Source organism: Agelaius phoeniceus, chromosome 9, assembly GCF_051311805.1.
Source record: "Agelaius phoeniceus isolate bAgePho1 chromosome 9, bAgePho1.hap1, whole genome shotgun sequence".
Taxonomy (NCBI): Eukaryota; Metazoa; Chordata; class Aves; order Passeriformes; family Icteridae; genus Agelaius; species Agelaius phoeniceus.
The window spans coordinates 3,396,169-3,409,242 of record NC_135273.1 but is presented as its reverse complement, the minus strand read 5'-3'; the positions used below and the strand labels follow the sequence as shown (position 1 = coordinate 3,409,242).

Here is a 13,074-nt window from a genome sequence, read left to right as displayed (position 1 = left end):
AAGGAGGGCAGCTGTCCTCAGCCTGGCTTTCCCTGCTCAGGAGAAGGTCAGGCTTTCAACCAAATCTTACAGCCAAGTAATTCTGCTCTTGCTCCCTGATGATACCCACCTGACTTTACAGGGCAGCCCTGCTCCTCATCTTCCCTTTTCTGATAATTCACTTTCACATCTTCATGTGCAAATGAGAGCTTGATAAACCACTCAAGACACATATTTGCTTGCAATGAATCACCATTTCTCATTTAAACTCCCTAAGTCCAGCATCAGAAACAGAAATCTGGACTGTTTTGGGAGAAATCCAGGCTAGCTACAAAAATACAAGACTTCTCATCTGCCAACTGCTTTACTACTAAAAAATTGGGTTAAAAAAAAAAAGTAATCTAAGAAAAAATCCTAGCAAACATCATCAACTGAAGTTGCAAAATTTGGAGGCGGAGCTGCAGCAATGTGATCAGTGACCGTGAGATATTGTTTGCCCTCACCAGCTTTGCTGACCTGGACTATTTATTTCCCTGCCCTCCCTCCCAGCTCAGCATGGGGCTGGCCACAAACCCTCTCTGGCTCAGCTCTCCTACTGACATGTGTCTGTCACCCAGACCTTGCAGGGCTCTCTTGCTGCTCACCACTGAGCTGCCTTGGTGTGCTCACTACTGCTGATCCTCTGATGGCCAGGCTGCAGGAGCACTCCCCTCAGCTATTCCTGACAAGGTCTCAGTGACATGGAGAGCAGCAGCTTTGCCAGAGGAGCTCCTGGCATGGGAAGCTGGCTCATCTCTGGCGACGTCACTCTACCACCATAGCAGAGGGTTCAAGGTGCTCATTCACCACCTCCTCTTCATACAACCCTCCAACTCCCAGGGAGGGCAATTTACCTAACTTATTACTAATTATTTTAGGAAAAGCAAGCAGTTCCAGCACTAAATCTCATTGCTCCTTTTCCCTTCTCTCACCACTCCAAACCAAGAGGTGGCACGTGCCTGTATCCTTGCCCAGGACCCTGCCTCTAATACCAGGCAGGAGAAGACACGGCCCTCCGGCAAGCCCTCTGTCCAAACTCCAAAGTGAACAGTGTAGAATGCACTCAGAGTGTCAAACTCAACATAAAATGACAAATGGGGTATTTAGGAACAACTCATTGTAGAAAGACTGCAATGCATAGTTCAACAAGACTTTAAAAAAGCTCAAAATGCTCTTTTTTAAGGTCTTATCCATAGAACAAGGTTCAAAACATGACTGGGCTGTAATGTGCACTTTATAACCCTCTGCTGGCTGGGCAGACATTAACTTACACTGACAGAAAATATTTGCAGCCATTTGGAGACAGAGTTTAATACTGAATTTGCTTTCACCTTCTAACTCGAATATCCACAGCCAAAGCTACAGCCAAGAGAAGGCTCATCACTCCTGAAAACACATCCTGGCTGGCAAATACAATTTTCCTGGATTTAGTCAAGTTTCTGCCATCCACTCAAAGCTTTACAACATCTTAACATATCTCTAACCTCAGCTTATTCCCTCATGGGTAAGTGTGAACACTCCTGCTCAACACAGCTCAAACAACTACAAACCACCACACGCTTCCCCATTTTTAATCTTTCCATGTGCCATGTGCCTTACCTTGGCTTCTACTTTTAAAATATAGTTTAACAGGAAGAAAACCTCTCAGGCTATATGGAAAGGAAAAAGGGGAAATAAATAAAAACGAAGACAATTTTACAGGTCCTACTTCAGCTAAACCTTTCAGGGCCTTCAATGAGAAGATAATCTTTCTGTGATTATGGCCAAACCCTCTCGTTGCTTGGCAACACATAATTAAGGAATATGTTTTCAGATCCGCTTTGCAAGCTGGCCATTATCAGATGAAATTACTGGAGCAACAAATGTCATCCTCATGCAAATGAGATGGTCGTGGGCAAAAGAAGAAAAGAGGGTTGAGTAGCAAGAAAGAGCTCAACAGCACAGAAATGCTGCTGGCTTCCTCTTGCTGTGTACCAGTAATTCTGGTGAAGAGAAGGGATAATTTCAAGATTTTTAGAGAACGGGGTTTGCAGTTTATAAATGAGAGCCAGGGAAGGAGGGATCTGTTTCCCATGGTGGAGGAGATTGCTCCCAATCCCTGTGCTCTGAAGGTCCTTCAAGCCCAGAGCTGTCGCTGCATCGGCATCGACCGCTCAATCAGACACAGCGCAAATAAATGAACATATTTGTGTTCCCCACATTATGCCAGTTCGTCTTCTTAGCTGCATTTATTTAAAAATACTGCCTGGATGTACTACTTTAGCATCTGATCCATGTCAACACAGAACATGTTGCCTAATATTGAAGCATTTTTTAGAAATCAATACATTACACCAACTACATAAAGGACTCATAAGCGTGAAAGGACCGGCATTTACTTCCTAGCTGTGTAATTATGGTATGGCAGGGAAAGGGGTGTGCCAAGTGTCTGCATTTTGACAACTTTATCATTTCCACTCACAAAATCATTCTTTATTTAGATTCCTGTGGAATGGCATCACCAGTTTGGCACTGTCTCGATGCCTATAAATGGTCTCCCTCTTATTAAGGCTTTGTGTGTGTGTGCTGGTACGGCAAATTGTTCGGGAATCGTTTGCATGGGAGTTCAGCTGCGCTGCCCAGGGAGGAAACTCCCTGCTCACAGAGTCATTACCAGCAAAAAAACATTACAAGGGGTGTCTTTCCACATTTTTTTCAAACAGGTCAAGGCACAAATCAATGGATTTGATGAATTCCCTTGTATTTCTCCGGGTGATTTTGGGGGTTAGTTTCTATCAGGCTCTGAGTGCCACATCTCCAAAGTGGAGGAGCAGATCCTGCTAGGATTGTTCAGCTTTTCATCTGAGCAGCCAAGAGCCTGAGTGTTTCTAGAAAAGGAAGGGAAGTCTAGGAGCCACCATTCATTTTTATTGTTCCAGTGCTTAATGACAGGCTTTTAGTTTTAAGCACAGCCCTATTACTTTAACAGCTCCATCGCTTCACTTACAGGCATCTCGAGAAGGAAATCAAGGGGTTTATTTTGTATGCTTGATAAAACAGCAAATTAATAATAAGAAGCAAAGCCTTAGGTAATGACCAAAGGTAAGTCGATTCTCGAACAACACCATTAACTATCTGATGAATTTAGTCAAAACAATGCTAACCATTTCCTCACAGGGACACATTTGTGCCTGATAACAGCGGTAAAAAGTCAATCTGCAGCAAACCCTGTAGTCCTAATTGCTCAGCCAGCACAGTGTCTAATCTCCTGTTCTCGACAAACAACAGGAACGGCAAGATTAACCCTGGAAGCATTATTTGAGATACCGCTCATGTTTAACTGAAGTTGGCTAAACAAATAAAATATTTGGAATTTAACCCACTGTGCAAGAATCAGCATCTTTAGCTCTGCACAGCCAGCACAGCCCTGCAAAGAAATCCCCTTCACCTCGTTTTCTATGTAGGACAGTGTCTAATATTTAGGCATGAACCCCCATGATATTTGACTGTGGGTTTTTTGAGGGGTAAAACAAGCAACAACAAGGCGGTTCTAAACTACTCTATGGACTAAGCCCCTTCAGTAATTACTTGGTTCAGGCGACGCCATGGTGGAGACGATGACGGGGGGCCCCGTGCGCCTGCTGAGCTTCGGGTACGGGGAGAGCTGGGCAGGGAAGGTGGGTCCAGTGGGTGCCAGGCTGCTGTCCCCTGCTGTCCCCGGCCGGCGGAGGAGCTGGGGGCTGCTGTGGGGGCTGGGTGCCGGTGACGCTACCGCTGTCCGCTCCCTCTTCATCAGCTCCATGGGCACGGTGTAGGTGGTGGGATACGCCGTCTTGGGGCTGGCGTGCGGGTTGGCCGCCGTCATGGGCACGCCGACCGGAGCGGAGTAGGCAGAGGCAGGACGTGGGTGCGTGCTGCAAGGCAGGGGGGTGTTGTATCCTGAACCGGGGAGGAAGTGCGGCCCCTGAGGAGCCCCCGCTGGGGCTGGGTAGGTGGTGGTCTCCAGCAAGTGTTGGGTTGGAGCGCTGGATGGCCGGCGGTGTATCTCTACACCTCTTGGGGACAGCGGCTGCAGCGGTGGCGGGTGCTGCGAGGTGCCAGGGCCATCCACGGTGGGCACCCCGTATTCTGCCGGGAGCTCGCTGCGGTGGCTGAAGCTGTTGGAGCGGGTTCTGGGGCGCAGTGCCCCGCTCCTGCGCTCCTGTCTCTGCAGCTGCATCTCTGCCTTGTAGTTGTGGGCGATGCGGGACAGCACACGGGCCTGCCCCAGGTTGGGTGCCACCGACTTGATGTCGTTCTCCTCCATCATGGCCAGCAGGTTTGGGGAGTCGAAGCCCTGCTGCAGCAGGGCAGCAAAGGTGCTCTCCGAGACGCCCTCCGCACGCAGCAGTGCCACAAACTCGGGGTCAAAGCTCCTCTTGCCCTCTGGCCCAGGAAAGGTGGGGGGCACTGGCGGGTGGGAAGGCGTTGCCACCGCCGCCTCGTAGCTGTCGTAGGGACCCTTGGCGGCGGTGCTCTCCCTGCCTGGCCCGTAGCTGCTGCCGGTGCTGGTGGTGGGATCCACCACCAGGCAGGTGGGGACGGCTTGTCTGGCTGCCACTGCCGCCTCAGGAGCCCTCTCTGCCCCGTCGCTGTAGCCCGGCCTGCTGGGGAAGGCGGGTGGCTCTGCCGCGTACCGCGGGCCGGGGGGCTCCGTGCCGTACCACGCTGGGGACACATCTCTGCCACGCAGCCGCTGCCCATCCAGGGCCAGCTTGGGGTCTCGGTAGAGGCGGGCGGCATCGGGTGGGGCAGGTGGGCGCACGGCGCTCTGGTCCCAGGACAGCCGGCTGCCAGGCGCCCCATAGCTCGCCAGCGGCCTGCCCGCCACGTGCTCGCGGTAGCAGCGGGGGTCCTTGGGTGACCTCGCCGACAGCGATGGGTCGCTGTAGTAATCCTGGGGCGGCAGAGAGCCCCGGCCCGCCATGGGCGCCGGCCGGTCGCAGTAGGTGAAGTCGGGGACAGAGCCCTTCCTCAGGGGCCCCGGCGCGAAGGTGGCATCCTGGTATGGGTACGCCTCTTGCTTCAGCTCCGCGCCGCCCTGCAAGATGATATCATTTGCCCGCGGTGGCTCGTACCAGCCGCCCTCACCGCCATAGGTCAGGGAGCTCCTCCGGCCCGGCGGCCTCTGGTACTCGAAGGCGTTCTCACTCTCCCAGTTCCCCTCATACCAGCCGGCAGCATCCCAGCTCTGCGAGCGGCCGATGTTGGGGTGCTTGCTGGGGATGGGCATCACCACGAGGCCGCTTGCTCCCGCAGGCACGGAGAAGAGGAGGTGCCTTCCTTCTCAGCGCTTCTCCGGCACGCATCCAAACCGGGCCGTGCTGCGCCAGAGCCCTCCCGGGCCTTCAGAAACCAGCGGCCGGTGGTTTTGCCTTTCCGAGTGTCACCTGAATTATTAATCCTGGTAACCTTAGCAGGCAGAGCATGCGGCGGCCGGCGGAGGGGCTGCCCCTGGCCGTGCGCCGCAGCCACAGCGCGGGAGAGCGGCCGCGCTCAGCCCAGATGCTTTATCCTGTGCCGCTGGGGACGGCGAGAGCACATGGACAACTGGCCGAGCACTGTGTGGGGATTAGGAGCTAAATAAAACCACTAAAGCCCTCGCTCCATGTGACATCATTTTAGCCCGATGAAATCTCACGCACTGACCCAGCCAGCAACCTCAATGCAATTTTTCCCCCAGGGAATGATGATTTTTTTCTTTTTTTGCTTGTTTGTTTTTAACTTGTTTTTTTTTTTAGCATGTGTTTCCTCTGTTTTGGTTGTCTCCCCCCTCACGTGCTGGGGGAGGCTGTCCCAGCACCCAGCGGGGATGGGCAGTGGGATCACGGAACGTGCGCGGATCCGCTCGGCCCCACACGGGCGCATGTAAAAATAAAAAAGAAAGCTTCAGTGTCAGCTCAATCTTAATCCAACCTGATGAAATGCTAATCCACTGCACACAGCTAAGGACAAATTAAATGGGAGCCAGCACACAGGCCTAAAAAAGGCCAGTGCAAGATACTTGGGAATACGAGTACGGTCAGAAATTAGTTAGGTATCTGTTTAGCACTTTATGAATATTATAATTTGCGTTGGAAATTACTTTTTTTTTTGGTAGTTTCAAATTAGCCATGCTAACTAGGCTCCAGAAAGATTTTTTATAATATTACCATAATACGCAAATCCTTTCATCATCCCAGGGCAGAAAATTGTGGAGGTGTAATCTGGAATGTATAATTTTAAGACCCTAGCACAGGTCATGGAGAAGGAGGGGAGGATGAAAGGATCTAAAGCCTGGTCTAACAAAGCAAAAAAGAATAGTAGAATTTTGCCCATTATCTCCAGCTTTGGAAAAAGTACATGTTTGTGAAATAGGAAAACACTCAGAAACATCACACAAAACTCAATTTGTAGTGAACAGTATTTCAACATTCATGTGGATTAAGCTTTTTTTACACTTGGAGTAGGCAAAGGGATTTAGATGGAATCACAGCACAGAAAATTGTTATTTGGGAATGTAATAAAAATTTCCATATAGAGTCATTGTTTTCAGAGGAGATATTAAAATGGCTCCCCAAAACACATACCCAGATTATGACAGGCTGCTCATGCTCAAATATTCCTTTTCAAAGAAGGAATAGCTCAACTGCTGCTTATTTTGCTGACCACTGCTACAGAGGCAACATTTTATTTTTTGAATTAGAAAACTCAGATGGAAACAATTTTGCTTTTCTCTGCGACAACAACAGATTTCTTCCCCTCCAATACATCCCCTTCCAGGACAGACCCACTGAAAGGAGGAACAGTCACCTTCCCTGGCCTGTTTGCAAGACAGCTTGAGCATTTTTCCCAGCTAATCCACAATAAATGTTTCGTGCACAAGCCATCACATGATGGACTATTGTGCTATTATGATAGCTAAATCACTAATACAGTCTAATGCTTAAACTTGCCTATCATACTAATACCTCTGGGCTATATTTCTGACCCAAATACTGACAGGATCTTTGAGTAATCCCTAAATTTCTTTATTGCAGTAAATATTACAAATCCTCTTCAAACATTCTCTCCTCCAATTCCATCTTCAAGAATCACGATCTTGAAAATTATGCTGGATATTACACAGACATGTAAAACATGGGGCCTAAAATATTATTTATGCAATTCTCAGAGAATATCTGATTGGCATTATACTGAATTAACTAACAAACTTCAGACACACTGGAAAATTTCTTCTTTTGTGAGAATCAAGATGGGAAGACACATTTGTGGCTTACAAATAAAGCAGAGAGTATTTAACCAACAAAAACATTTTATTACAACAACATTTTGCTAAAGAATAAAATGTATTCCCAACTGGATACAGTGAGATTGGTGCCATTTGTTTCGAAGCAGCAGAAGAAATCTACCAAAAATGTATATGACAAAATAATGAAATCCTGGTCTATAGATCAAGGGCATCTTGCACCATTGTCTTCAAAGAAATTACTAACAAACAATCACCATGTTAAAGCCTTGGTTGACAATGGAAAAAACCATGCCATAGAGAAATGAAATTTTGAAAATGCTGATTTTCAGCAACTGCAAGGGAAGCCAGGAGGGAGCTTGAAGCATTCACTACCTCTGAAAAAACCAAGGGCTTTAACAATAGAAACCTCACTCAAACCAACACATCTGTGACTGGTGGCCGTGCCCTGCCCAGGGCACGCATGGGTGACAGCAGCACATGGAAAGCCACCTCCAAACCCCCTCCATCCCATGTACAGGAGCACATCTGGGCTCTGGAAGCCCCCCTGGCATCAGCCTGCCCTCACAATCTTGGGCAGGAGATGTGCTCTTCTTCCAGCTCTTCACAGGGGCCAGGAAACCCAAACTGGGCCTTGCCACTGGAACACTCATGCATATGGATGGTTCACCCCGTAAGTGCTGACCTCAATGGAACAAACAGATCACTCCTGTGCTCCAAGCCAAGCAGAGGACCAGGGGCTGCAGGATTTGCACATTTCCCTGCAGCCAAGGGCCAGATGTCCTCTTTGGAGGGCTCTGCTGGCCCCGGTTTTTGTTGACCAAGAGTTGCATTCAGTGGGGAAGATGTGGCCATGAGCTATGGAGCTGGGCTGCCTCCTGTGCCACCAGGGCAGCAAAGGAAATGTCACACCCCCCATGAACCAAGGAATGAATAAGAAATTATCAGAATTAAATATTTATGGATGGGCAGGAAGGGTCTTCTCTTTTCCCGTTTTTTGCAGTCTTAAAAACAGCCCCCTTGCAAATTCAAGCAGCATGGGCAGCAGGGCAAGTGAGGTGATTGTCCCCCTCCACTCCACTGATGAGACCCCACCTGCAGAGCTGTGTCCAGCTCTGGGGACTGAAACATAAGAAGCACATGGAGCTGCTGGAGTGAGCCCAGAGGAGGCTACAAAGATGATTCGAGGGCTGAAGCAGCATCTCTGCTATGGGGAAATGCTGAGAGAATTGGGCTTGTTCACCCTGGAGAAGCTTTGGGATGGTCTTATCACAGCCTTTCAGTACCTGAAGAGGTCCTCCAAGAGAGCTGGAGAGGGATTTTTTAGAAGGGCATGGACTGATAGGACAAGGGGGAATGGCTTCCCACTGCCAGAGAACAGGGTTAGATGGATACTGGGAAGGAATTTTTCCCTGTAAGAGTGGTGAGACCCTGGCACAGGTCTCCCAGAGAGGCTGTGGCTGGCCATGGGTCCCTGGAAGTGTCCAAGGCAGGTTGGATGGGGCTTGGAGCAGCCTGGGATAGTGGAAGCGTCCCTGACCATGGCAGGGGGTGGAACTAAATGAGCTTTTAGGTCCCTCCCAACCCAAACAATTGTGTGAGTCTGTGAAATTCTATGAAATTATTCTGCTCCTATTTCTGCATCCAGACCCAAGCAGGATGGCCAGGAGAAGATCCAGAGGCCCTGGGGCCCAACCTGATGTAACTGATCCCCTTGTGTTTCTCAGGAGTGCAGGAGGCACCAGCTCCCACATCCTCAGCATGAGGGGGAGACAAGGACTGTGGAACAGGCAGAAAATTTATTCTCCCTTTATCTTTTAATTCTAGAAGTATTTTGGGAAAGGAAAAAAAATCACACACAGAAGGAAAAAAAAAAAAAGCTGATCAAGAGATTAAACGCTCTGGTATTTCAGACCACGTGAAAAATGCAGTGTTTTGAACAATACCCCGATTTTCAGTTTAGCATTGATCTCATACATGGTCACAAATATTCAGTTACAATACAATTTGGCCACAATATCTGGTTACAATACAATGACCACAGAAGTCTGCTCTGAAAAAAAGGTGATGACAGAGCAGAAGAAAGGTATGCCCATTGTTGAGACACTGCATTCAAAACCAACAGCAAGAAATCTGTGCCTGGAACCCTCTTGCAGTGGATGTGAAACAAGCACTGTTACAAAGTGGTGTTCTCTTCCCATGGGGAAAGTGTTTTACACCTAAAACCCAGGGTAGGAAATCAGCATGCTAAATCTGCAACACAACTGTGTAAACAACATTTTTTGGAACTCGTAGCACTGACTCAGGAGAGGTTGGCTGCAAAATTTCATTCATATTGATATAAAACATTTCATTACCTATTCTGAAAGCAAGTTGCTGGAAAAATTATTCCGTGCAGCAAAATAAAACAGATTGGGATTAGTTTTGCTTCTTACTATTGTAAAATATATTTCAATTACAAATTTAAATCCTGTTTATATTAGGGAGAAAATATTTTTAATGTAGATTAAGATGTTGATGTTTTCTCCCCAGTTATTTTCTTCTGGGAGAGAGTGGAACAGAAACAGTGTGCCAAATGTAATTTCTGGCAAAAACTATAAGATGCAGCAGTCTGGGAAAGGCTATTTCTCTTTCAAAGGCAAAGGAATCCTAGCCCTGGGAGTGAAAAATCCACTGGAGAACAAATACATCTCTTGTTAATGGAGAGAGCAGGTATTAGGACACCCAGCCTTTATACCTCGCTCTGCCACTGTCAGAGAGTAAATTGCTTAATTTCTTACTTGCTGATTCCCCTTCCATCAAGAGGGATATAATAATATACACCTCTCACACTCGGATGGTGTTAAGATTAATCAGTGTTTGTCATATGTTTTCAGGTGACAAGGTACAAAGCTACTGGGAGGATAAATGCTCCTGCCCTCCCTGCCTGGGCTTTCAAGGACTGCGTGTGATTGTGCCTAATGACCCCCAAAGCTCAGGAAGCCTCTCCTGAACATCCTCCTCCCATGTTCAGCTTGCAGGATGCCAGGGAAGCAGAAATGAGCTACTCTGTACTGTGGTGTACCATGGATGCTGTGGAGAAGAAAAGGAATGGGATGCAGTATGAGTAATACACACACACACACACACGCATGCACACCAATTGAAAAGAAACAAAATTAAAAAGAAAAATGAGAGAGGAAAAGCAGCAAGAAAATGTTCCAAATCCTTTGAAACTACTCCATTTGCTAAAATTTGGCTCTGCAAAATCTCCCTCACAGTGGCAATAAGCACTCTGCCTAGATGGACTTTTTAACAGTCTCCTGAAATTAAGGGAGCACAAAGAGAAAATTAGCAGGATTGTGCTGGAATCATTTTCAATAATCAAAGGAGCAGCACAGCATCTGAAAGCACTCAGAGCTTGAAGCCCTGCCACATGCTTTTACCAATTTCCAAACCAAAAGCATCGATGCTTTGTAACTCCAACAAAACGCTCCCAAACACCAACTCGGTGCCGCACAACAAAACACTCTGAAGATCAGCCGGTTATTAAACAATCACTGCCTCATGAAATTCTGCATTTTGATGACTTTGAAGCAAAAAACCCAAAAGCTTATGTCCGTTTCTACCCCGCAGCGCTGGGATGGAATGTGCCATCAGCATTGGCGTGATGGGCTCCAGGAATGTGTGAGCACACATGAGCTGCCCCGAAATGTGACGCGCAAACCGCGACTGGCTTTGGTCACCATCCCCAGCAGTGACACACAACTGGGCCCAGGCACATGAAAATAAAAGGTCAATATGGGACCCCAACAATTGCACAGCAAAGAACCTCCCATGCCAAAGCCAGCATAGTTCCTCTCCAAGCTGGTGACACCGTATTGCAGTGCCCTTCTGAGTCATTCCTCAAGAACTCCCCCAAAACCGCACAAGCCAAGGTGAGCAGAGAGGGTGTGAGGCCTTTTCCACTCCCACGAGCCAGAGTTGTGCTGAGAAAGAGCATTTCTTGAAAAGAAATGAGTGACCTTTCCCTTTATCCCTGTGGAGCTGCCCCTCCACTGCTGTTCTGTGCTAATCTCTGGAGGGAAGGGGGTGGATGTGGGAGATGTGCTCCTTCCCACCCTCATGACCAGCCAGCCATGCCTCCAATCACTGCCACACAACAACTCTCCATGGATATCCCATTTCACAGATGGGTGCCTTACCCCAACTTTCCCTATGATAAGAGGGAATGCTGGAGATGTGTCACAGGAGGTTTAGGTTGGGTATCAGGAAAAGGCTCTTTCCCAGAGGGAGGTAGGCACTGAACAGGGAAGGGTCACAGCCCCAAGGCTGCCAGAGCTCCAGGAGGGTTTGGACAATGCTCTCAGGGATGCCCAGAATGGGTTTGTTGGGGTGTCTGTGCAGGGCCAGGAGCTGGACTCCATGATTCCTGTGGGTCCCTTCCAGCTCAGGACATTCTGTGAATTATCTTCTGTTTATTTCAGAATGAGGTATGTGCCAGAAGCACCCCAGTGGGCATGTGGTAACTCATCACCTCATGTTCTGCTCCCCTGGCAAAGCCTTGGAGGTTGCCCTGAGAAATTGTACATATCCCATCCCTGGAAATGGTCAAGGCCAGGTTGGATTGGGCTGGAGCAACCTGGGATTGTGGAAGGTGCCCAGGCCCATGGCAGGGAATGGAACTAAATGATCTTTAAGGTCCCTTCTAACCTAAAGCATTCCATGATTTGCCATCCAGGAAGAAAATCAAACTTCAGGTAACAAATGCAGGAAGGCAGCAATCATCTAAAACACACTTGCAGCTAAAAAAGAGAAGTGCAGCTGTAAAACACCCTTTGAGCCACTGGAATGAGCCTTACAAGCTCTTCAAACTTCAATCAGAAACCATTTTGCCTTCAAGTATGGGGAAACTCCAATAAAAGTTGGCAGAAACAGCACTGTCACATTCCTGCATCGACAAAGGGGTAATAAAAACATCAGATGTATCCCTACAGCACACAGCTACACAGTCTCAAGGACTGCAAAATAAAAATCAATCTGGATGCTGAAGGGCGGGTGAAAAGCAGCAGACAAGGTTCATTGGGCACATCCCTCAACCATTCCAAAGATCTAATCTATGAATGCTCTTAAAAATAATCCTCCAGAAATCACATCAAGCACCTTGTCTCCAAAACTGGGTATTAGACTTTGAGGTCAAATCTCATCATTTTTAATAAGAATTCAGGATCAAGATTTGAACAGCATGTGTAATGGAAAGAGTGGGAATTATATCTGTCCCAGAAAGCAGTAGAGAAATCCACTGTTAAATGAATATATATTGTAAATCTGAACTCTGCCATGCCTGCCTGGGCTTTGCATAGAAAATAATTAATTACTAGACTATAACACGGGCCTGGGGAGATAAACAGGCTGGGGTTCAGGGTGTCTCTGCCTTACTTCCCCTGATGATGCCAAGAGCTTGAAACATGCATTTCCCTTTCACACCCATCACAGATAAAAACCAAAACTAAACAGGAGGAAATACTACTTTAGCTAAAAAAGCATTTATGCCTTACTTTTTTAAAAGATTGGTCTTCTGTACTGTAGTATTTCTAACCATCAAAAGTGAGCTATATCTCACTGTGTTCCCTCCCCATCCTTGCTCATGTTCATTTGCTGAGTCAATCAAATATCTGTATCATCAGCAGCAGCAACAGAGTTGTTTCTCAAAAATGGGTGTCAATCTACACTAAGGATATTTTGTGAACTTAATCTGTTTACTACTAAGTTTTGAGGTGCTAGATGGCAGCAGAGAGTGTTTTGTTTAAAATAAAAATTAAAAAGATAAT

The 13,074-nt window shown here is 47.5% G+C and overlaps 1 protein-coding gene across 4 annotated transcripts in view; it reads right to left on the bottom strand.

Moving 5' to 3' along the window:
* Positions 1 to 13,074, bottom strand: part of CTBP2 (C-terminal binding protein 2) — a 132,555-nt gene that overhangs the window by 34,379 nt on the left and 85,102 nt on the right. Inside the window, exons 1-2 of one of the 4 annotated variants that reach the window (XM_054637815.2) lie at positions 4,118 to 5,269; positions 3,586 to 4,084 (exon numbers count right to left, since the gene is read on the bottom strand). The exons of 2 other annotated variants lie outside the window; for them this stretch is intronic. In XM_054637815.2, the coding sequence (XP_054493790.2) occupies positions 3,586 to 4,084; positions 4,118 to 5,269 (1,651 nt within the window). Of the gene's footprint in view, positions 1 to 3,585; positions 5,270 to 13,074 lie in introns of those variants that run through there. One more of the 4 variants, XM_054637814.2, reaches the window with a different exon arrangement.